Here is a 22,721-nt window from a genome sequence, read left to right as displayed (position 1 = left end):
AAGACCGGATAAATGATCCGCGTTTGGTTTGATCAAAGTTTGTAACTTTTTTTTATGTTTCAATTGTGTAAAGTCTTATAAAAAGACTAGATTTTTGTATATCGTTGTAAACAGGTCTGAATATTGTAATGAATCAATCGCAATGAACAAGCACTTTCTCCGTTAAACACGGGCCGAAGCCCGGATTTTTTTCTCTTTTGTTTAAATTCTTTTTTATCAAATGTTAAATTTATTTTTAGAATTTTAGATATAAAAAAGACAAAAAATTAGAAAACAAATAATTTTATAAAGATCACGTTAAAATGACATAATTCAAATAAAAAAATTATAGCAAAATGAGATCGTTATTAATAAAATAAATCTTACAAATGTAGTAAGTAAGAAATTATATATATTAGAATATATATCACGCAATCAAAATAAGAAAAGATTACTCAAACTAGGTGTTTTAAATTTTGTTTCTTTTTTTATAGATAAAAAATGCTAAAAATTAGTTTAATATTATTATATTTTATAATTATGTATTAGTATATACTTACAAATTATTATGTAACTATATATTATATATACATATATTATATGTAAATATATTGTATATATTTATAAGTTATAACTTGAGAGAGAGAGAATCGCATAAGTAGCCGTTGCCCGTTGGGCCAATGGGGAAGAAGTAGCCGTTGTAATATACTATACGTCTATATACTTATATACTAAGAGAGAGAGTATACACACACATATTACACATATATATATAAGAGAGAGTATACTTATATAATAGGGAGTATACATATATAATAGAGAGTATACTTATATATACATATATACTAAGAGAGAGAGAGAGAGAGAGAGTATATTAGTATATATATACACGCACACATATATATTATACATATATAAGAGTATATAAGAGAGGGTATACATATATAAGGGAGAGTATACTTATATATACATATATACTAAGAGAGAGAGTATATATATACATACATACATACACATATATAAGAGAAAGTATTCTTATACATACTTATATAAGAGAAAGTATACTTATATATACTTATACATATATATACTTATATAAGAGAGAGTATACTTATATATACTTATATACTAAGAGAGAGTATATATATACACACATATGACATATTATACATATATAGAAATATATTATATATACATATATTATATATATACATATATAATATAATACATATAAAAAAAATTAAAAAATTTAAAAAAAACAATCCGGGGCGGTCCGAAGCCCGGACTTGGCCCGGGTTTCCGGGCCGGGCCCGGGCCGGCGGGCTTTTTGGACACCCCTAACCACAGGGACCATGATTCAAGAGAACCGCGCCGTCCATGTTGAGTTTAGAGGCAAATCCCTCGTGCTTTTTTTCAAGAAACCAATGTTATCCTTCATACAAATTCTGTGTACGTAGTCAGAGATACCGAGCGAGGCTAGTTCTTCAACGTGAGATCTCGAGCAGGGGACTTTCAGGGTGAAGATTTTACTAAGATCATAGGCCCATTATAGAAGAAGTTCAAGTTAATTGTAGGTTCATACTCATTAAAGAAGAAGTTTCAAGTTAATTGTAGGTTCATACTCATTAATGTTGTAGGGGAGTTGAAGTTGTATGGTGAAAAACAATTATATGCGAAACTTTCTCAACACTTTTCTCTCATACAGAACACCGAAGGCGAATCTATTGGATAGGGAATTCCTAATCTATTTTGGTAACATAAGGTTATTAGGATTCCTATTCTATTTTGGTAACATGAGGTTATTAGGATTCCTAATCTATTTTGGTAATAGGTTATTAGGATTCCTAATTTAATTTGGTTTTGGTTTAGAATTCCTAGTATGTTTATGATTTTAGGATTTCTACATATATGGAACAATTGGAAGAGAAAATTGGTGGAGAAGAAAAATTGGGGATATTTGGAGCACAGAAAAGATGTATTTTCTGAGCTATTTGTTTAGGGTTTTGTTTGGAGAGATTAAGAGCTTGTTGGTGAGATTAGTTTGTTCCTTCGAGTGATTTTTAATCTCAGTTTGTACTCTTTCTCTATTAGTGAAAACCCATCCCCTTCTTGCCCCGTGGACGTAGGCAATTGCCGAACCACGTAAAACTATTGTGTTTGGATTTGTGCCGTTGTTTTGATTTGTTTGGCCTTTATCTCGACGTTTGTTTGATTTGGTTCTCGAAGCACGCCCGTTTGGTTGTCCCGCTTCCGCGCCGCGCACAACAAGTGGTATCGGAGCTTCAGATTTTAGATCTAGGGTTTTGTCTTGGTTGGAGGAGTAGATCAATTTAGAAGTTCGGCTAGGGCTTCGTTTGGTGAGAAATGTGAGATCTTTTGGTAAAGACTCTATCTTTTTAGTTTGGATCTATTCTTCGTTTATTCCGCATTGGTTTGTTGGCGCTTGGGCTATTTGGAGGAGTAGATCGCTTTGGAGGCTCTTCGATGGCTTCATTTGGAGATAAATGTGAGATTTTTCCTATTTGTGGATCTCGTTGCCGTCGTGCGGGGTAAGATCGTTTGGAGACTCTTGTTAGGGTTTCATTTGGAGGTAAAATTCTCTCCTTTATCAGTTTGGATCTATTCTTCATTTGTTGGTGCTTTGAGATAGTTGGCCGAGATAGAAGGATTTGAGGCTGGGTTATTTGTTTATTGATACGGTGCATTGGATTATTGAGAAGTATCCTTGACCTGCATATTGAAGTCCTTTTGAGCACGTTGGTATGAGCAATGAGACCGAGGTGGAGTTTGGCACTTCTATTTGATGATTGAGGGGTCTTCTATTTGGTGTTCATTCAGGCATTTAGGGACCTTCCAAAGAGGCATCATTGGAAGGAATTGGTATTTTGGTTTCCTATGTTGGGGATTGTACTAGGCATTTGTGGGTTGCAACCAAATCCCGTTGAAGTCAACAACAGTTGGAAGAAGTGTATTGGCAGAAAGGTAACTCATTGTTTCAGCTTTGGTAGGGGTCCTTTCTTGCATTTGTGCCGAGCTCACGGTAGTAGGAGACACTTCATTGGAGAGGAAACATTAGGGCGATGAGATGAGATGACAGTTTCGATGGGTCGTTCCTTTCTGAAGGGGGATCGGCATTTGATGTTGAGCATTGGCATTGGTGTGCGGGCTTCGACATATTTGGGTCATCTTATGCATAGGTCGTCGACTGCTGCATTAGGAGTTATTGGATCTGGTGGAGCTGCTTCAGATTTTGGTTGGCGTCGGATATTTGGTTGCCCAGTATTTGGTCACATCGAGGATGTGAGATTTGATCCGATTGCGCGTTTGGGATTCGGAGGTTCATTTGATTATTTGGAGAGTGTTGATCAGGTCGTTTGGATATCGCAGCAGGTGGAGGGTGATGCTAGTCCACGTTGGGTGGAGAGTACTCCACATACTCCAGATCATACTGCATCATTCGGGACTCCAGCTGAGGTGACACAGGTTGGGGATCATTTGATTTCGGATGCAGATGATGGATTGGTTTTGGATTCGGTGGTAGCTGGTGGACATGATTTGGATACGGCCATTGGTTTACCTCAGATGGAGGTATTTGATTTGTATCAGTTTGGGGCCGCTATCAGTTGCAGATCCGTCGGCGATACTGGGGAAGAGTTGCAGACTTTTCTATTTGTTTGAGGGCCTTTGGAGGCCGTTGGATGAACTACGTGAAGGCTTGATTCCTTGGGCAAGAGGATACGTAGGCAGTCAGTTTTGATGCAGCCGATTTGGTGAGCGACATCGACATTTGGGGTGAGTGTTCGCACTCCCGTTTGGGTCTCATTATGTGAGGCATTTGTTTGGTTGGTGTCGGCTCAGTTTTGGGAAAACTTCGCCGAGGTGGAGAATTGTGGAGAAATTTGGAAAATTCAGGTTTTTGCAGATTCTGTGTCATAAGTCGACTCATGCACAGGCACAAGTCGACTTATGGTAAGTCGACTTATACAGACTGTTAAGTCGACTTACGTTCTGCTCTGGATTGTTGGTTTTTTGCTCTGCCAAGTCGACTTATCAGGTCTGATAAGTCGACTTACGATATGTTCTCCAGTTGTTGTTTTTCGCTCTGCCAAGTCGACTTATGCAGACTGTTAAGTCGACTTATGACGGGTTTTTTGGAAAGTTCAGGTTCCTATTTGCAGTCTGTTTGGGTTTCTGTTTTGGTATAAATACCAATACGATTTGAGGGTTTTGTAGGAGCAAATCTGGGGATTTTGGAGCACAGAAAAGAGAGATCTTTCTGAGCTATTTGTTAGGGTTATTGGTTGAGAGTTTGAGAGATTTGTTGGTGAGATTAGTTGGTTCGTTTGAGCGATTTGTAATCTCAATTTGTACTCTCCTTCTCTATTAGTGAAAACCCACCCCCCTTCTTGCCCCGTGGACGTAGGCAATTGCCGAACCACGTAAAACTTTGGTGTTTGTGTTTTGTTTGGTCTTTCTCTCGGCGTTCGTTGGTTTGGTTTCTCAAAGCATCAGTCACAACAAGTGGTATCAGAGCACGGGCAACGCTTGGGCTATTTGGAGGAGTAGATCGCTTTGGAAGTTCATCTAGGGCTTCGTTTGGTGATAAAGGTGGGATCTTTTTTTGTAAAAATCTCGTCTTTTTCAGTTTGGATCTATTTCTCGTTTGTTTCCGCATTGGTTTGGTGGTGCCTTGAGGATTATGGCCGAGAAAGAAGGAGTTGTGGGCAGTACTTCCGGCGTGAAGACCGTCCAAAGCTTGAATATCCACTCAATGAAGATTGATGTGGAAAAGTTCAATGGCACAAACAATTTTGGACTTTGGCGATGCGAAGTCATGGATGCGCTCAACGCGCAAAATTTGGAAGATACGTTGGAGTTGGACGGGAAACCGGACAACATTGATGAGAAGGTTTGGAAAAAGATGAATCGAACGGCGTGTGGTGTGATTAGGTCTTGTCTCACTCAAGATCTAAAGTATGATGTGATCAATGAGACTTCTGCAAAGAAGATTTGGGAGATCCTTGAGAGCAAGTATTTGACCAAGAGTGTGGAGAATCGCTTGCATTTGAAGAGGAGGCTTTACCGCTTCCAGTTGAAGAAAGGAACCTCCATTGGTGATCACATGAACCACTACACGAAGCTTCTTGCGGATTTGGCGAATGTGGATGTTAAGATTGAAGATGAGGACAAGGCGTTGTTGCTATTGAGTTCCTTGCCTGACGAGGAATATGAGACCTTCGTTCTTACTCTTATTAATGGGAAGGCATCTCTTTCGTATAGTGAGGTCACCGCTGCACTTGTGAATTATCAGCTTCGAAAGAAGGATAAGGAGACTTCGTTTGAGCCGGTAGCGGGGGCGTTGGTCGCAAGAGCAAAGGGTCCAAACCGTAGTGGGAGGTCGCAGTCTAGAGGGGCACATCTTGGAGTTCGTAAGAATCAATGTGCCTTTTGCAAAGAAGATGGACATTGGAAAGCCGATTGCCCAAAGTTAGTTGATCGAGCCGGGAAGAATAAGGGAAAAGCTATTCAAGCTTCAGAGGCGAATGTTGTCAAGGCTAGTGGCAACGATTCAGATTCGGATTCTTCGGGCTACTCGTTATCTGCACTGCCGTCAGTTTGTGTTGCCTACTCTACAGAGTGGATATTGGATTCGGGTGCTACATACCACATTTGCCCTAGGAGGGATTGGTTCTCCAGCTTTCAGGAGTTGGAAAGAGGGGATTTCGTGCTCATGGGGAATGATCACAAATGCTCTATTGGTGGTATTGGTACTGTTCGGATCAGGATGAGTGACGGGGTGATTCGGGAGTTGGTTGGAGTGAGGTTCGTTCCTCAGTTGAAGAAGAACATCATTTCACTTGGAGCTTTGGAGGCAGCTGGCTATAGGGTGACCTTGGCGGATGCACGCTTGAAGGTTACATTTGGGTCCATGATTGTGATGAAGGGCGTCAGAAGAAGAAATTTGTATTATTTGCACGGAAGCACGGTGATTGATAGGGAAATGACGACTTCATCAGATTCGGCTAGACTGTGGCATTGTTTGGTGCTGGGGTATATGATTGGTAATACCGTGCATTGGTTGTTGAGGAGTGCTATGACCTGCAGATTGAAGTCCTGTGAGCACATTAGGATGAGCGAGACCGTGGTGGAGTTTGGCACTTCTATCCATCGAGCGAGGGGTCTTTTTGGAGGTGTTCAGTCAGGCATTTGGGGGCCTTCCAAGGAGGCATCATTGGGAGGTAATCGTATCTTGGTTTCCACAGTTGGTGATTGTTCTAGGCATTATTGGGTCGCGACCAGTTCCCGTTGGTGTAAAGTCCTAGAAGTCAACAACAATTGGAAGAAGTGTATTGGCAGAAAGGTAACTCATTGTTTCAGCTTTGGTAGGGGTCCTTTCTTGCGTTGGTGCCGAGCTCACGGCAATAGGAGACACTTCATTGGTGTGGAGACTTTGGGGCGACGAGATGAGATGACAGTTTCGATGGGTCGTTCCTTTCTGGAGGAGGATCGGCGTTTGATGTCGAGCATTGGCATTGGTGTGCGGGCTTCGACATATTTGGGTCATCTTATGCATAGGTCGCCGACTGCTGCTTTAGGAGTTATTAGATCTGGTGGAGCTGCTTCAGATTTTGGGTCGCGTCGGATATTTGGATACCCAGCATTTGGTCACATCGTGGATGTGAGATTGGATCCGATTGCGCGTTTGGGGTTCGGAGGCTCAGTTGATTATCGTTTGGGAGCTTCTGATTTTGTTCTGAGCAGGTATGTCACTTTTGACTCTCGGCAGGTGGAGAGTGTTGATCAGGTCATTTGGATATCGCAGCAGGTGGAGAGTGATGCTACTCCACGTTGGGTGGAGATTACTCCACATACTCCAGATCATACTGCGTCATTTGGGATTCCAGCTAAGGTGACACAGGTTGGAGATCATTTGGTTTTGGATGCAGATGATGGATTGGTTTTGGATTCAGTTGCAGCTGGTAGATATAGTTTGGATATGGCCATTGGTTTACCTCAGGTGGAGGTGTTTGATTTGTCTCAATTTGGGGTCATTGGGAATACTATCAGTTGCAGATCGTTTGGTGATATTGGAGAAGAGTTGCAGACTTTTCTATTTGATTGAGGGCCTTTGGAGGCCGTTTGGGTGAACTACGTGAAGGCTTGATTCCTTGGGCAAAGGATACGTAGGCAGTCATTTTGATGCAGCCGATTTGGTGAGCGACATCGACATTTGGGGTGAGTGTTCACACTCTCATTTGGGTCTCAGCATGTGAGGCATTTGTTTGGTTGGTGTCGGCTCAGTTTTGGGAAAACTTCGCCGAGGTGGAGAATTGTGGAGAAGAATTGGAAAAAGCAGATTTTTGGTCATAAGTCGACTCATGCACAGGCATAAGTCGACTTATGGTAAGTCGACTTATGTTGGTGCATGAGGCGCCGCGCACAACAAGTGGTATCAGAGCTTCAGATTTTAGATCTAGGGTTTTGTCTTGGTTGGAGGAGTAGATCAATTTAGAAGTTCGGCTAGGGCTTCGTTTGGTGAGAAATGTGAGATCTTTTGGTAAAGACTCTATCTTTTTAGTTTGGATCTATTCTTCGTTTATTCCGCATTGGTTTGTTGGCGCTTGGGCTATTTGGAGTAGATCGCTTTGGAGGCTCTTCGAGGGCTTCGTTTGGAGATAAAGGTGAGATTTTTCCTATTTGTGGATCTCGTTGCCGTCGTGCGGGGTAAGATCGTTTGGAGACTCTTGTTAGGGTTTCATTTGGAGGTAAAATTCTCTCCTTTATCAGTTTGGATCTATTCTTCATTTGTTGGTGCTTTGAGATAGTTGGCCGAGATAGAAGGATTTGAGGCTGGGTTATTTGTTTATTGATACGGTGCATTGGATTATTGAGAAGTATCCTTGACCTGCATATTGAAGTCCTTTTGAGCACGTTGGTATGAGCAATGAGACCGAGGTGGAGTTTGGCACTTCTATTTGATGATTTGGTATGAGCAAGGAGACCGAGGTGGAGTTTGACACTTCTATTTGATGATTGAGGGGTTTTCTATTTGGTGTTCATTCAGGCATTTAGGGGCCTTCTAAGGAGGCATCATTGGAAGGTAAATTGGTATTTTGGTTTCCTATGTTGGGGATTGTACTAGGCATTTGTGGGTTGCAACCAAATCCCGTTGGTTTTGAAGTCCTAGTAGTCAACAACAATTGCAGAAGTGTATTGGGAGTAAGGTGAAGGTACTTCATTCTGGTTGTAGAAGGAGGTACAAGAGGGACCTATTGTATTTGTGCCGAGCTCATGGCAGCTTGAGACACTTCATTGGAGAGGAAACATTAGGGCGATGAGATGAGATGACAGTTTCGATGGGTCGTTCCTTTCTGAAGGGGGATCGGCGTTTGATGTCGAGCATTGGCATTGGTGTGCGGGCTTCGACATATTTGGGTCATCTTATGCATAGGTCGCCGACTGCTGCATTAGGAGTTATTGGATCTGGTGGAGCTGCTTTAGATTTTGGTCGGCGTCGGATATTTGGTTGCCCAGTATTTGGTCACATCGAGGATGTGAGATTTGATCCGATTGCGCGTTTGGGATTCGGAGGTTCATTTGATTATTTGTTGGGAGCTTCTGATTTTGTTCTGAGCAGGAATATCACTTTTGACTCTCAGCAGGTGGAGAGTGTTGATCAGGTCGTTTGGATATCGTAGCAGGTGGAGGGTGATGCTACTCCACGTTGGGTGGAGTTTACTCCACATACTTCAGATCATACTGCATCGTTTGGGATTCCAGCTGAAGTGACACAGATTGGGGATCATTTGGATTTGGATGCAGATGATATTGGTGAAGAGTTGCAGACTTTTCTATTTGTTTGAGGGCCTTTGGAGGCCATTTGGGTGAACTACGTGAAGGCTTGATTCCTTGCGCAAGAGGATACGTAGGCCGTCAGTTTTGATGCAGCCGATTTGGTGAGTAGATACCGACATTTGGGTGAGTGTTCGCACTCCCGTTTGGATCTCGACTTCTGTGGATGGAGTCCGTTGTCATGAGTACGTTGCCGTGGCGTACTGGACGCAACAAGTGAGGCATTTGGTTTGGTCGGTGTCGGCTCAGTTTTGGGAAAACTTCGCCGAGGTGGAGAATTATTGGATAGGGAATTCCTAATCTATTTTGGTAACATAAGGTTATTAGGATTCCTATTCTATTTTGGTAACATGAGGTTATTAGGATTCCTAATCTATTTTGGTAATAGGTTATTAGGATTCCTAATTTAATTTGGTTTTGGTTTAGAATTCCTAGTATGTTTATGATTTTAGGATTTCTACATATATGGAACAATTGGAAGAGAAAATTGGTGGAGAAGAAAAATTGGGGATATTTGGAGCACAGAAAAGATGTATTTTCTGAGCTATTTGTTTAGGGTTTTGTTTGGAGAGATTAAGAGCTTGTTGGTGAGATTAGTTTGTTCCTTCGAGCGATTTTTAATCTCAGTTTGTACTCTTTCTCTATTAGTGAAAACTCATCCCCTTCTTGCCCCGTGGACGTAGGCAATTGCCGAACCACGTAAAACTATTGTGTTTGGATTTGTGCCGTTGTTTTGATTTGTTTGGCCTTTATCTCGACGTTTGTTTGATTTGGTTCTCGAAGCACGCCCGTTTGGTTGTCACGCTTCCACGACGCGCACAACAGAATCACCATGAAGAAATGCCCCACACCAATCTGAAAGAAAAAGCTTTCTAATACTAAATTTCTAATCCCAACACCTCCTTCATTCTTAGGTCTGTAAATATTTTTCTAGCTACACCAATAATATTTAGAATAGCTATCAAGATAACCCCAAAATAAATTAGCCATAAAATTTTTTCAACACCTGAATAAATAATTTTGGAATGGGAAGAGAGTCGTACGTAGAGCTGTATCGGTAGACTCGATATGTCACGAGATAGTAAAATGAGCCTAGCTACCGTTTTCAAACTTAAGTTAAACAAGAAAATAATATGCGAAATGTAATGAGTTTAAATTATCTTACTTCTGAGATGATTGAGATTTTATTAAGATTTTTGACATGCTTCATTTTTAAGTTGATGGCTCACTTTTATTTTATTAAAGTTGTCAAAACTAATAATTTTATTCATATCAATAGTTTAATTGTTATTTCTTGCGACCATTATGTGTTTCATTTACAAATCAATTCTAAAGAGGGGTCTTAATTGTTGGCGGCATGCTTGTGGGGGCCACAAGCTTTGGAGAATTGCAAAGTCCAGCGGATAAGAGGTCATGAGATTGAAGAGATGTTCACCAACCCACGTGCTCTTGGTTTCCGCGTGAAGTGATTTGCAAACCACGTGATGTTTGTGAAATTAGCAGAGCGGTTGCGGATGAAATCGGCCCATGAACGAACACTATAAAAACCAACATCATCAAGCCTAGGGTTTTGTGCAAAAGAAGGAGAGAGTTTCGGCTGCTGCAATTGGCAGAGAGCAAAGAGGAAAAGTTGATAGAGGGCTTTGCGCCTTTTGCGGCTTGGCTTGGTGAAAAAGCGGAAGGGAATTGTGGTTGTCTCTTGGCTTCGTGCAATCTTGGAGAAATAAAAGCAGAAGAAAACAAAGGGTTCTCCAGCGGCTTTTGAGAGAGGAAGAAAGAGATTAGATTGAGGGTTTAATTGTGAGAGTTGTAAACCTATTTGTATTCTTTTTCTTTCTAATAGTAGATCTTCCCCTCTTTGCCCCGTGGACGTAGGCAGTTTGCCGAACCACGTAAAAATTGATTGTTTGAGTTTGTGGCCATTGTAATAGTTTTTTAGGATCCCTCGACGCGCAGTCCTAGAGCTGACGAGAGGAAGAGCTAATATCCCACTTTGATGGGATATTAGGCTTTCAGATTCTTGTTCCCTTTGAGAAACAAGAATTCTTATCGATCTTTCTCTCTTATTGTGCACCAGAAACTCTGCCGAAATTTCCGCTGCGCACAACATTAATTAGTAGGCTTTACTAAAAAGTAATTGTTTAAACTTCCTTGTATAAGGTTTGAGTTTTTCAAATTTGTATAAATAACTAATTATAAGCAAATTGTATAAACTATTTATATAAGCATTAAGCTACTTATTGTCAGCGGGTTATATAAGTTGTGTCTATAAGTTACTTATATGAAGTAACTTCTTATAAGCACCAGCATTACCAAACTGGCCCGAAGTTCTCCGAGTTACATTTTGGAACTGAAATATGACGAATGTCTCAAGATTAACTGGCTCATGTATTTGGTCCTTGGAAGTCTCAAACAATAACAAGTAAGATTATGACACCTTCAAGCACCATTAACAGCTCTATCTATATTCTCACTTGATAATCAACCTAATGTGAATGGAAATATTAATTTCTGATAGATTTAAAGACGGACAACTCAACTTGTTGGAGAGGTACATAAGCACAAGTTGCACGATGGACACAAGGGGACACAAGAAGACTCGTAGACTTCATGAATACTTACCACAGAGAGAAATATATGTGACAAGTCCATGAGACCTTTCTCTATCTTTTCCCTTTTAGCCGCGTTAAGCGGAAGCTGGATAACGAAAGTTCGGTGATTAAAGCTAAGCTGAGCTGCAAGCCTATGTTTGCTCAAAATGAGAGTCCTTTTTTAAGATTTTTAATAACTTTAATATCGATTCTTCTTCTTTTTTTTTTCTTTTTTTTTCTTTTTTTTTATTATCAAATATCTCGCATTGGGAACTGGACTTATTTGCATCCGACAATCACATGCAGATTCTTGTAGAAATACCATCACAAACGTTTATACTCCCTCGTGAAAAATCACAATATTTTATACTTTAATTCCTATAAGCACAAAGATTTTAGTTTTTCTTGATTGAAAATTTCATGTACATTGGAGAACAGGTGTAAACATGTACATTCATTTAATATAAGTTGCAAAAATCTTTTTGCCATACATCTCTATTCTATTGAATAGATTAAAAAAAACCATCCTTTTATCCTATAATTAGTGCTAGTCGAAAATTTCTGTAATTTTATCTTATGTGTAATTTGTAATCCTTTTCATTTAGAATAATCAGAATGAGATAGTGTGAACTCAAAAATAAACAAACTCTACCTCGTTTGTCCATCTGAGAGTGACATGACACATCGATTCAGATATGTAGATTCGTCTATTTTGTTTTCCAATCCTTCTACCTACCTCCTCTTATTGCTCTCTCTCTCTCTCTCTCTCTCTCTCTCTCTCTCTCTCTCTCTCTCCCCTTCCACACTCTCTTCATGTTAGGTACCGACTTAAACTCCAAGTAGGATGCAGATTCGAAGGCTAGGCCCAGTCCTACTAGTTTTCTTAGAGGCCAAGTTAACTTGGTGGGCAAGTCAGTGGTGTTTTTAAATAAGGCGTCCTATTCCATGGTTTTAGCGTAGAGAGAGAGAAGGAGAAACAATATTCTTGTAATCAGGATCTAGAGGGTGTAACCGGGTTCAAGTGTATTGTGAGAGAGAGAGAGAGAGAGTTTGACAGTCTTTGTATGTTCAAAAGATTATAATTTGAAAGTGATAGTAGATTAGTTTTGATCCCGTTGTGTTTCCCTGTTGAGGGTTTTCCACATTAAATCTCAAGTGGTATCAGAGTGGGATTCGATGGTCTATGGAGGTTTACCGGTGTGCGATTGATGAAGGCGCCAGTGGTCGAAGCACGACGATTGACATTAGGGGGAATGGAAAAAAAAGAAAAAGCACTGTAGCACAAGGAGTACTGTAGCGGCGAGAACACTGCTCAAGTGGGTGAGGGTTTGGTTACAAACTATTAAATCAAATCCGAGGGTGCAGGTTGGTTTGTCTTTTGCTCGAGGGTTTGGAAGCGGATTTTGGTGATCGATGATCCATTCCTAGGTTTTTCGACGTGCTGAGTTCGTTTTTTATGTCGTTTTTATCAAATTCAATATCTACAGTGACTGGTTTGAATTTTGATTGTGGTTAGAGGATGATGACTTCTTCGGGTTTGAAGTTCGATATTCTGCTATTCAACGGCAAGACAAATTTTACAGTATGACAGTGTACGATTCAAGATATTCTTGTATAGCATGGTGTTAATCAAGCTTAGGGGAGAAGAAACCTGAATGGTTGAAGGATGCTGAATGGAGTTCCATGCAAAAGAGGGCAGTTAGCACAATTCGTTTGGCACTCACCCCCGAGATCAAGTACAATGTTATGAAAGAGACCACACCAAGGGGGTTGTGGGAAATACTCGAGGAGATTTATGCGTTGAAGTTGATAACCAGCCGGTTGTGTTTGAGGATGGAGCTTTATTCATTAAAGATGGAAGATTGTACTGCAATTCAAGACCACATCAAATACCTTTAATCAGCTGGTTTGCCAACTTATGAATATTGATGAGTAGATTAAAGAAGAAGAGTAGGTGTAACTCCTACTGTCTTCTTTACCGAAGTCGTATAAGCCGTTAGTTCAGACAATAATTGCAGGGAAGCAGACTTTAAAGTTTAACGATGTGACAATAGTCCTACGTGAGAATGAAAGAATGATGAGAAAGAAGAGCGCATCTAATGGTGGTGAGAGTGCACTGGCTTTTGAATGTTTTAATCGAGGGAGGAGTAATGAGAGATGTGACAGTTTTTGTGGAAGGTCAAAATCTAGGGCCCGAGACGACAACAAAAGCGAGTGCTATTATTGCAAAGAGAAGGACCACATTCAGTTCAGATGTTTCCAGATGCGAGATGATTTGAAGAGTATTAGACATGTGAAGCTTCACAAAAATAGAAAGAAAGTGGACTCCTCGATAGTTATGTGTGATGAAGATGTGGTGCTGTTGATGCAGAGTACATGTATTGATACGAGTAAAACTTGGGTGTTAGATTCTGCAGCCTCTATGCACGTTTGCAACAATAAATATTATTTTGACACGTTGAAGACAGATGAATAATTTGATGACGTGATTGTTGGAAACAATGAGAAGATAAAGGTTGAAGGCGTTAGAAGTGTTTGTCTCAAGCTTCACACTGGGAAGATTAGAATTCTTCATCATGTGAGATATGTGTTGTCATGTAGTGCTAATTTAATTTCATTTGGTGAGATAGTATCGCGTGGGTACAAGTATGTGGGTGAAGGAGAGTGATACAAAGTGTATAAAGATGGTGATTTGATTTTGCGAGGGAGAAAGAATAGCAATCATATTTTCTATTTAGATGCGCGATCTGTTCACAAGGAAGAGATGAAGAACAAGAAGAAGAGAGTGAGTTTTTCTGAAGCCGTTGAGATACTTGAATATTTTTCGTCGAGGGAGGATATGTTGGGTACCGACTAGGGGTGCTAAACTGTATCCGTATCCGCGGAAATTTCTGTAACCGTATCCTTTAAGATACGGATATGGTTACTCAAATCTATAACCAATAGAATATGGTTACAGATATGATTTTATAGTAAAATATCTGTATCCGTATCCGAAATATCCGAATATATATTAGTCATACTCTTACAATAGTTTCGATTCTTAGATTATGGACTTGTGGTTAATTTTGATGATCAAGATGTCTAATCTTAACTTTTCAATTATAATAAACATATTAACAAACTCTTTTGTATCACATGGAGTATATTTTTCTCAATAATATATAGTTTTTCTCATATCCGTTTTTATATCTGCATGCATGTCTGCTTATGTATCTGCATGTATATCCGTAACCGTATCCAATTTTAGCGGATATGATTATGAATTTTCATTACCGAAATATATCTGTATTTGTATCTGTATCCGAGATGGGTAAGGGGATATGAATATGGTAAACATCATATCTGAGCCGTATCCGGACTGAATGCACCCAGTACTGACTTAAACTCCAAGTCGGATGCGGGTTTGAATGCTAGGCTCAATCCTAGTAGTTTTCTTAGAGGCCAAGTTAACTTGGTGGGCAAGTCAGTGGTGTCTTTAAATAAGGTGTCCTATATTCTAGGGTTTTAGAGTAGAGAGAGAGAAGGAGAGAGACAATATTCTTGTAATCAGGGTTTTAGAGGGTATAACAGGGTTCAAGGGCATTGTGAGAGAAAGAGTTTGACAGTCTTTGTCCGTACAAAGAATTTTAATTTGGAGGTGATATTCGATTGATTTTGATCCCGTGGTTTTTCTCTGTTGAGGGTTTTCCACGTTAAATCGCGTGTAATTCTATTTGTTGGGTTTGGTGATTTTCAGGGTTTTTGTGAGATCTAAAAATCCCTACTCTCTTCATGTACATTATGTCCAATTTTCCTCTAATCAATTAATAAATTTCATGATTAGATTGCCCCGTTGCTCAAAAAAGGGAAAAAAACTTGTAATTCTGCTTAATCTAAATGTAGGTGATAATTGTTTTATGATAATGCAAGATATTATTTGTCAAAAGAAGCGAAGTTCCTTTTTTTATTCTAATGCAAAGTAATATGGTAATACTAAATCTTAAGCAGTATTTATATTTTTTTTGCAATTTATTTTTATTTTAAAATAAAATTGTTGCTTGATATTAAACTAGGAACTTTCAAAAACTCATACTTCAGTATTGATCAATGATTGGTTACCCCTTATGCAATGATCATATTATTTCCATACTACTAGCTACAAAACTGCGAGTTCACAAGAACTCATGATTTCTCATTGCAATCCAATTTTTACAAAAATTTCTCATTGCAGCTCACAAAAAAAACTACTCCCTTTGCGTCTTGCGATACAGGAGCAATAAGAATCTTATGATCTAGTTACTACTGCTCAAAGTGCAATAAAAAGAGACTTTCAAAAAACTGTAATGTTGAAGTTCTCATCCATTTAGAACGTGTTTGCTTCGGTTGAAAACCCGTGGAAACCCACGAGAACTCTTTGATGCTGTCTAAACATGCAAAAAAACTTTCTACGAGCTTTTAATTCCTGTGTTTGGTTCAAAATTTTTTTTAAGAAAAATCTTCTTGAACGTGTGGAAAACACGACTTTTTATAAAGAAATCATTTCCTCTAAAAAAAAGTGAGGGAATGGAGTTAAAAAGATTGAAAATGTGAGTTTTTAATATTCAAATAATAGATGAGACGGGGAGTAGGTAAAATGTAATAGTTACATGATCAGGGAGAGATTTACATCTCAATTGGTTTCTAATTTTGGTTTTTAAACCAAACAAAGAAATAAGATGGGAAACCTTTCCTCTCTCTTTCTCCATTAAAAAAAAAAAAAAAAAAAAAATCCTAGAAACACATGGAAAGAAATGAAAATAGTTTTTTTATTACTAAAAGATATTTCCTACGTTTTTTTTTGAAATGAAACAAACACGACCGTATAGATGCTCATGCCCAACTACCATTCAACTCTCTGCTTGTGACCTCTCTTTTTGTTCGTTAACGACAACAAAAAATAATTAGAAGCTTGGCGCTGTGAGAAATGGGTAAATAAACATTTCGACCACCAATAAGTAAAAGAGTGGTTATAGGGGCACACTCCTAACCACACCCTCCACCACACCTCCTCTCCCTCTACAGTGCATTGGGCCCCACATCAATTTTTTTTAAAAAATTTGATGTGGGGCCCAATGCACTGTAGAGGGAGAGGAGGTGTGGTGGAGGGTGTGGTTGGGAGTGTGCCCTTAACATTTCTATAAGTAAAAAAAGAAATTCTTTACATGCATCTACTCTTCTCCTGCCTGTATCCCAAGAGACAAATAGAAAGATAGATAAATAGAGATTTAAAAATTCCCCAATCACCCAAAATATAGGACCAACGTGAGAGACATGTGAAGTGTCCCCCTCCTAGTGTATAATGAGTTGGCCATCAGAGATAACCAACTCATTATGCAATAGGAGGGAGACACATGACCAACTCATTATACAATAGGAGAGAGACAACTTACATGTCCCTCGTTAGTCCTGTATTTTGAGCCATGTAGCAAAGCTAATAGAGATGAACAATTTTTCACTTTAGCCCTTTTAAAAATTTTTATTATTAAAATCGACCCTTTTTTCTTTTATTTATCAAAACCGACCCGATTTCTTGATTAGCGGCTTAATCACATTCCTAATTAGTCGGGGTTGCCAACCCCGACTATTTAGGAGGGTCTTAAACCCTAATTAGAAGCCTTAAACCCTAAAAATTAATATCCTAAATAGTCGGGGTTGGCAACCCGACTAATTAGGAATGTGATTAAGCCGCTAATCAAGAAATCGGGTCGGTTTTGGTAAATAAAAGAAAAAAAGTCGATTTTAATAATAAAAAATTTAAATAGGGCTAAAGTGAAAATTTGTTCTAATAGAGATTTGATGTTTTCTTTAGTCTTTTGATGTCCCTCGTTAGTCCTGTATTTTGAGCCATGTAGCAAAGGTAATAGAGATTTGATGTTTTCTTTGGTCTTCAAAAGACTAGTCACCAACAGCCCACTATAGATGCAGAGAGAGAGAGAGAGAGAGAGATGACGACAGCTCCTGATCTGTCCACACAAATGAAAAAACAGAAAACGTGTTCAAAGAGGATTAACGAGTATCTGATATCTTCTTCGGTTCTTTTGACCGACTTCTCCCATAATTTTCTCTTCAGATTTTGTTCTGGCTATTGGGTTCTCTAAAAGTTTCGATTTTGACCTCTGGGTTATTTTCTTCGTCGAGTTTCCTTCAACTTTCTCGCTTTCTTCCTCTATCCGAGTTTATTTTGCTCATATTTCCTCCAACTCATCCAATTTCTCTTATGGGTATTTCTTAGTTCCCCCTATTCTTGCCGTTTCTAAATGCGATTCTAGCTCTTTCTCTCAAATTATGGGTTGTTTTGGTTTCTTCAAGTCCACCCCAAAGAACAAGCAAAACCCAAACCCTTCAAGCTTATCAGAATCCAATTCAGCACCCACGTCGAACACGGGCCACTAGGCTCGGTGCCACTGATCGCGGCGGCGTGCACAAAATCTTCGCCTCGACGTCGTCGCCAGCAGAGATTCCGGTTTGCTCTTATGAGGAGAGAGGTCTTCGAGTTTTCGAGCTCAATGAGCTGAGAAATGCTACCAATGATTTCAATAGGATGCTTAAGATCGGCGAAGGCGGATTTGGGAGTGTTTACAAAGGGTTCGTTAGGCCTGTTGATGGGAAGGGAGATAAGATCACGGTGGCCGTGAAGAGGCTCAATCAGAAAGGACTGCAGGTATACTTCTCTATCTGTAATTGATTATTGTATTTTTTTTTCTTTTAATTAGTTTTTTTAGTATTTCATGGGTTGAATCTTATTGCATATTCGATGAATGTCTCCAATATCAATTTCCGCCAAAAGAGTAAAGTTCTTTATTGGAACAGATCACGTTATCTACTGAAAGTGAGAGATTCTGACAGTTACAGCAGTGATTGTTTATAGATGTTGTAGAAGAGACCATTTCATAGGGTATTGTAAACAATAGTTTATGGTATGTCGCTCTTTTATATGAAACCTTACACAAAAATTCTACTTTGAGCAAGTCCTATTTTTATAAATATATGGGTAGATGTGAAGCTGTTCAGCTAGGATGAATTTTTTGTATAGTTTTTTGTTTGACTTTGATCTTGTGCTTCTCCTTAAGATTTTGATTGTTTCGAAAGGGGTTGAATTCAATAATCATGATGTGCATATTTAGTTTTCATCACTGCCCTTGTCTTCTCCATTCGAAATGTTAAACAAAGTGGATAGGTAGAGGAATATATGGTCTACATTATGTGTTTGGGATATTATATTTTGTATTCAGCTATAAAGTTTGTGTCAGCGCTCACATGGGCTACATGGGGTTAGGACCAAAAGAATGATTGGTTGATCCGATGAGAATTCATTGGAGAGAAAGATCAAAAGGTACAAACAAGAATGCGAACTTTACCAACAAATTTGTCAAGTGTACAGATGCAGGATAAAATGTGAACAAATAGTTTAAGTTTTGTCTCTTTTTCAATAAAAAAGAAAAAGAAAAAGAAAAAGAAAAAGAAAAAGAAAAAGAAAAAAAGATGAAACACCTCTGGTTATAATATGCATTAAGTATGTGCTTCCAGCATGTGTGTCTAATATTCTATTATGGTTGATTGTGCTTTCCTTTCATTGTTGTTTAGTGTGGGAACAAAGACTTGAACTCAAATTTTATTTGTCGTCATAAAATTATTCCGTACATCTGACAGACTAAAGATTGATCTGTCATTCAATTTTATATATTGTGCCATCTGGAATTTTCCAAGGAAGTATATTAAGACTGCTTCATGTGAATTATTATGGTGTTCTGCTGCCTAAAAATATTCAAACTTGTGTCATGGATTGTAACAAAACTTGTTCTACGCATGTTTTGAAACTAGGCGAGAAATAGGATGGTAAGGCAGAATTGACATCTCCAGTAACCCTTGTAACTGAGAACAATTACAGATGCAATGTTTGTGGCCTGTTGGTGCAACTTTCTAAGTTTAAATTGCTTAATAGCTACTTGTTCAAACAAAGAATAAGATCTCTACATTGGAAAGTTTTTGCATCATGTATTATTTGTGTATCTAAATATAGTCTCAGAATAGTTAGTTCTGTTCTTATTATCTATCTTTAAGAGGTTACTCAAAGACATTTTCTATCTGTAGGATAGAGAATGGTTACTGTTGCATCAACTCCTTTCAGCATTTAAGAGTTGGCTTTATTTCTCCGAAAATAATAAAGAAAGCAAAAACAGTCAGGTTTTTACTACTATCTAGATTTCAAGTTAATAAGTTTTCCATGCTGGCAATTTGTATCTCCCGTTATTTAAATACAGCTATCATTTCCTTCTTCATTCTATCATGTTCCAAGTTCTGGCATTTGGTTGTTTTATCCTTTTGTTGTTTATCATTTCTGTTTTGTATAGAAGTAGGTACAATTGTATGCATTTTTGGTTGTTTTATCCTTTTGTTGTTTATCATTTCTGTTTTGTATAGAAGTAGGTACAATTGTATGCATTGGAGGGAAAAAGACACAAGTGTTGTTTATCATTTCTGTTTTGTATAGAAGTAGGTACAATTGTATGCATTGGAGGGAAAAAGACACAAGGATTGTGTATTCATGCTATACAATTTCTTAGTATTTCAACATTACAATATCCCAATTTTCACTAGGCTCATGATCCGTGGCTCTTAAAAATATTGTTGCAGCCCATCTAGGAGTGTTGATATCACCTAGTCAAACATCAACATCTATGTTTTTATGTCAATTTTCATGATTCAGTTAATGCCAGTTTTTTTTAAAGTTGCTTTAATCTGTTTTCGAGCAGAAACAAAGCATGCTCCATTGGGTAATGTATCTGTTTAGACTTTTCAAAATTTTATTTTTCTTATGGGTGTCTATATAAATTATCTTGTGGCCATCAATTTTCTAGTGAAGTGTAAACAAAGATTATCAAACCGCTCAGTTTATGCTGATCTGGAACCATGTTCCTGTAAAATTATCTAATTAAGGCTCTTTCAGTCGATTATAATTGCTGATAACATGCTGGATCTTTCTTTAGGGACATAAGCAATGGCTTGCAGAAGTCCAATTTCTTGGAGTTGTTAACCATCCAAACCTTGTTAAACTCATTGGGTATTGTTCTGAAGATGGTGAAAGAGGGATCCAGAGGCTTTTAGTTTACGAGTACATGCCAAACAAAAGTTTAGAAGATCATTTATTTAACCGAGCCTATCCTTGTCTTCCCTGGAACTTAAGACTACAGATAGCCTTGGGTGCGGCTGAAGGGTTGGCATATTTGCATGAAGGATTGGAAGTTCAGGTAATTTAAGAATCTTGTGCTTAAAAGGTGTAAAACAAATTCGTACTCCTCTCTACTTGTGCATAAAAAGTTTTGAAACCAATTATGTAATGTTTGTTTCTTACGTGATATAATTTTCATCATGTATTTTGTCGTATGTGCTTGTTTCTAACGTGATATAAGTTTTCAGCATGCAATTTGTCGTATATGTGTGGCTACCAATTTTTTAATTCTTGACTGGATCGCCGATAACTGCGTAACTATCAACATCTAGCCTTAATTTCTTATTATACTGTCATTTTCTATCAATTCTTTTTTAAATTCTCAAGACTATCTTGTTTACAGCAAAAAACAGGTCTCAATTTTCTGCACCTTTTGACCCCTTCCTCTTTTGGATCAGGTAATTTACCGGGACTTCAAAGCATCTAATGTCCTATTAGATAAAGATTTTAAGCCAAAACTCTCTGACTTTGGGCTCGCTAGAGAGGGACCTTCAGATGGGCGCTCTCATGTATCAACAGCGGTAAGTGTACTTTACATGAAAAATATGCATAATCAGCCTTCTAATCGGATGTAATTTTTGGAATTTTGGTAAGAAAGATGCTCAATCAGGAGTTTTGAATAATCACTCTTTTCTGTCCCTTGTCAGCTTCTATTTGTCTTTTTATTTTGGCCCTTAATTCAAGTCAATTTTCGTTATAATTCATGACAGATTTTTACATGATGCAGTTAGTAGTAGTTGTTGCTGAGGAATATAAATACAGTTTTAGTATTTTCTGATATGAGACTTTGTTTTTTGGAGAACATAAGCCAAGAGCGATAGGTCCCGGGGCTCAAGTCCTGGAAGCTGGGGACTCCTAAGTGCACATATTTTGTAAAAAAAGAATATTTCAGTTTTCTAGCATTTCTCTATTTAAGATATCTCGTGTGTTAACAATTTTATGTCAAGGCATATTAAACAACCAAAATTTCTAACAGGCAACACTGGATGTGCTAATAATTAGCATGCTACAAGCTACTAATTTGGCTCTGTACAATTTATGAGATAGAGTTTGACATACATCCTCCTGAGTGATTTGCCGTCCCCCATTTTAAATACCTTATTGGTAGTTTGTTCTGGACAGTTGGTAACTTTATTTAAAATATAAAATTAATTATGTTAGGTTATGTCTTTAGATTCTGAAAATGGTCTTTTCGTCTCTTCTTGTATGTTTCTTCCTCTCTGGAAGTTAGTTTATTGGCAGGTTCAATGTTTTCTATCTAATGGCGACTCATAAAATTTATATGTCTTACATAGAAAGACATAGGTGATGAATTATCCTTTACAACTGCCCATGCATCATGGATCATGCATGTATGTGGAAATATGCATGCATAAAAATAAGTCACACTTAGAGAAACACGGTAATAGAAATTGGAAAAATATGTTGTTGTAGGTTTTTACTACAGGAGATCCATGCATTCATTAATGATTCACTATTCAAAAGTTTAAAAATAATTAAGGTATGCATAAGTGCTCAGTCAACGGCATGGATACACTCAATACCATGAAGGCAGTCACCATTAGGACTATATAAGATGGACAATTGATAACTCAAGGAAGCACAAAACTTGAAAAGATGAATAAAGAAGATTCAAATACTTCAGTGGATCTTAAATCTTCAACATAAGAAATGTCTATAAAACATTAGCAGTAATACATCATATACGGTTTCGTTAACAAATTTAGGGTAAGTTGCAGATAACTCAGTAGGTAGCACTTACCACACCTCAATTCACTGCGGAGAGGGGTTATCTACAATTTATCTTTCTCCAATAGTCCAATTGCTTATACAAGGGTGATATATGCCAACAACAGAGTGGAGGGGTGATAAATGCTGTTGAAGGTATACATAAGAGGGTTCTCTGCAGTTTACCCAAAAATGTGCTTGCAAGATGCTACATATCCTCATTGGATGTAGTTTTAAATAGAGTTCCATGAAACTAGCGTTCCAAGTTTCTAACCTCTTGAACTTTTTATCATTTTTGCAGCGCTAAACTATCTTTGTTT

The 22,721-nt window shown here is 38.3% G+C and overlaps 1 protein-coding gene across 1 annotated transcript in view; it reads left to right on the top strand.

Annotated features, from left to right (window-relative positions):
• Positions 13,523-22,721, top strand: part of LOC109820767 (probable serine/threonine-protein kinase PBL19) — a 9,864-nt gene continuing 665 nt past the window's right edge. Inside the window, exons 1-4 of the mRNA XM_020386961.1 lie at positions 13,523-13,601; positions 17,714-18,105; positions 20,432-20,692; positions 21,072-21,194. Coding sequence (XP_020242550.1) covers positions 13,523-13,601; positions 17,714-18,105; positions 20,432-20,692; positions 21,072-21,194 — 855 coding nt within the window. The remainder of the gene's footprint in view (positions 13,602-17,713; positions 18,106-20,431; positions 20,693-21,071; positions 21,195-22,721) is intronic.

This window comes from Asparagus officinalis, chromosome 8, assembly GCF_001876935.1.
Source record: "Asparagus officinalis chromosome 8, Aspof.V1, whole genome shotgun sequence".
NCBI classification, from domain to species: domain Eukaryota; kingdom Viridiplantae; phylum Streptophyta; class Magnoliopsida; order Asparagales; family Asparagaceae; genus Asparagus; species Asparagus officinalis.
The sequence above is the reverse complement of the archived record's forward strand: the minus strand, read 5'-3'. Positions and strand labels throughout refer to the sequence as shown.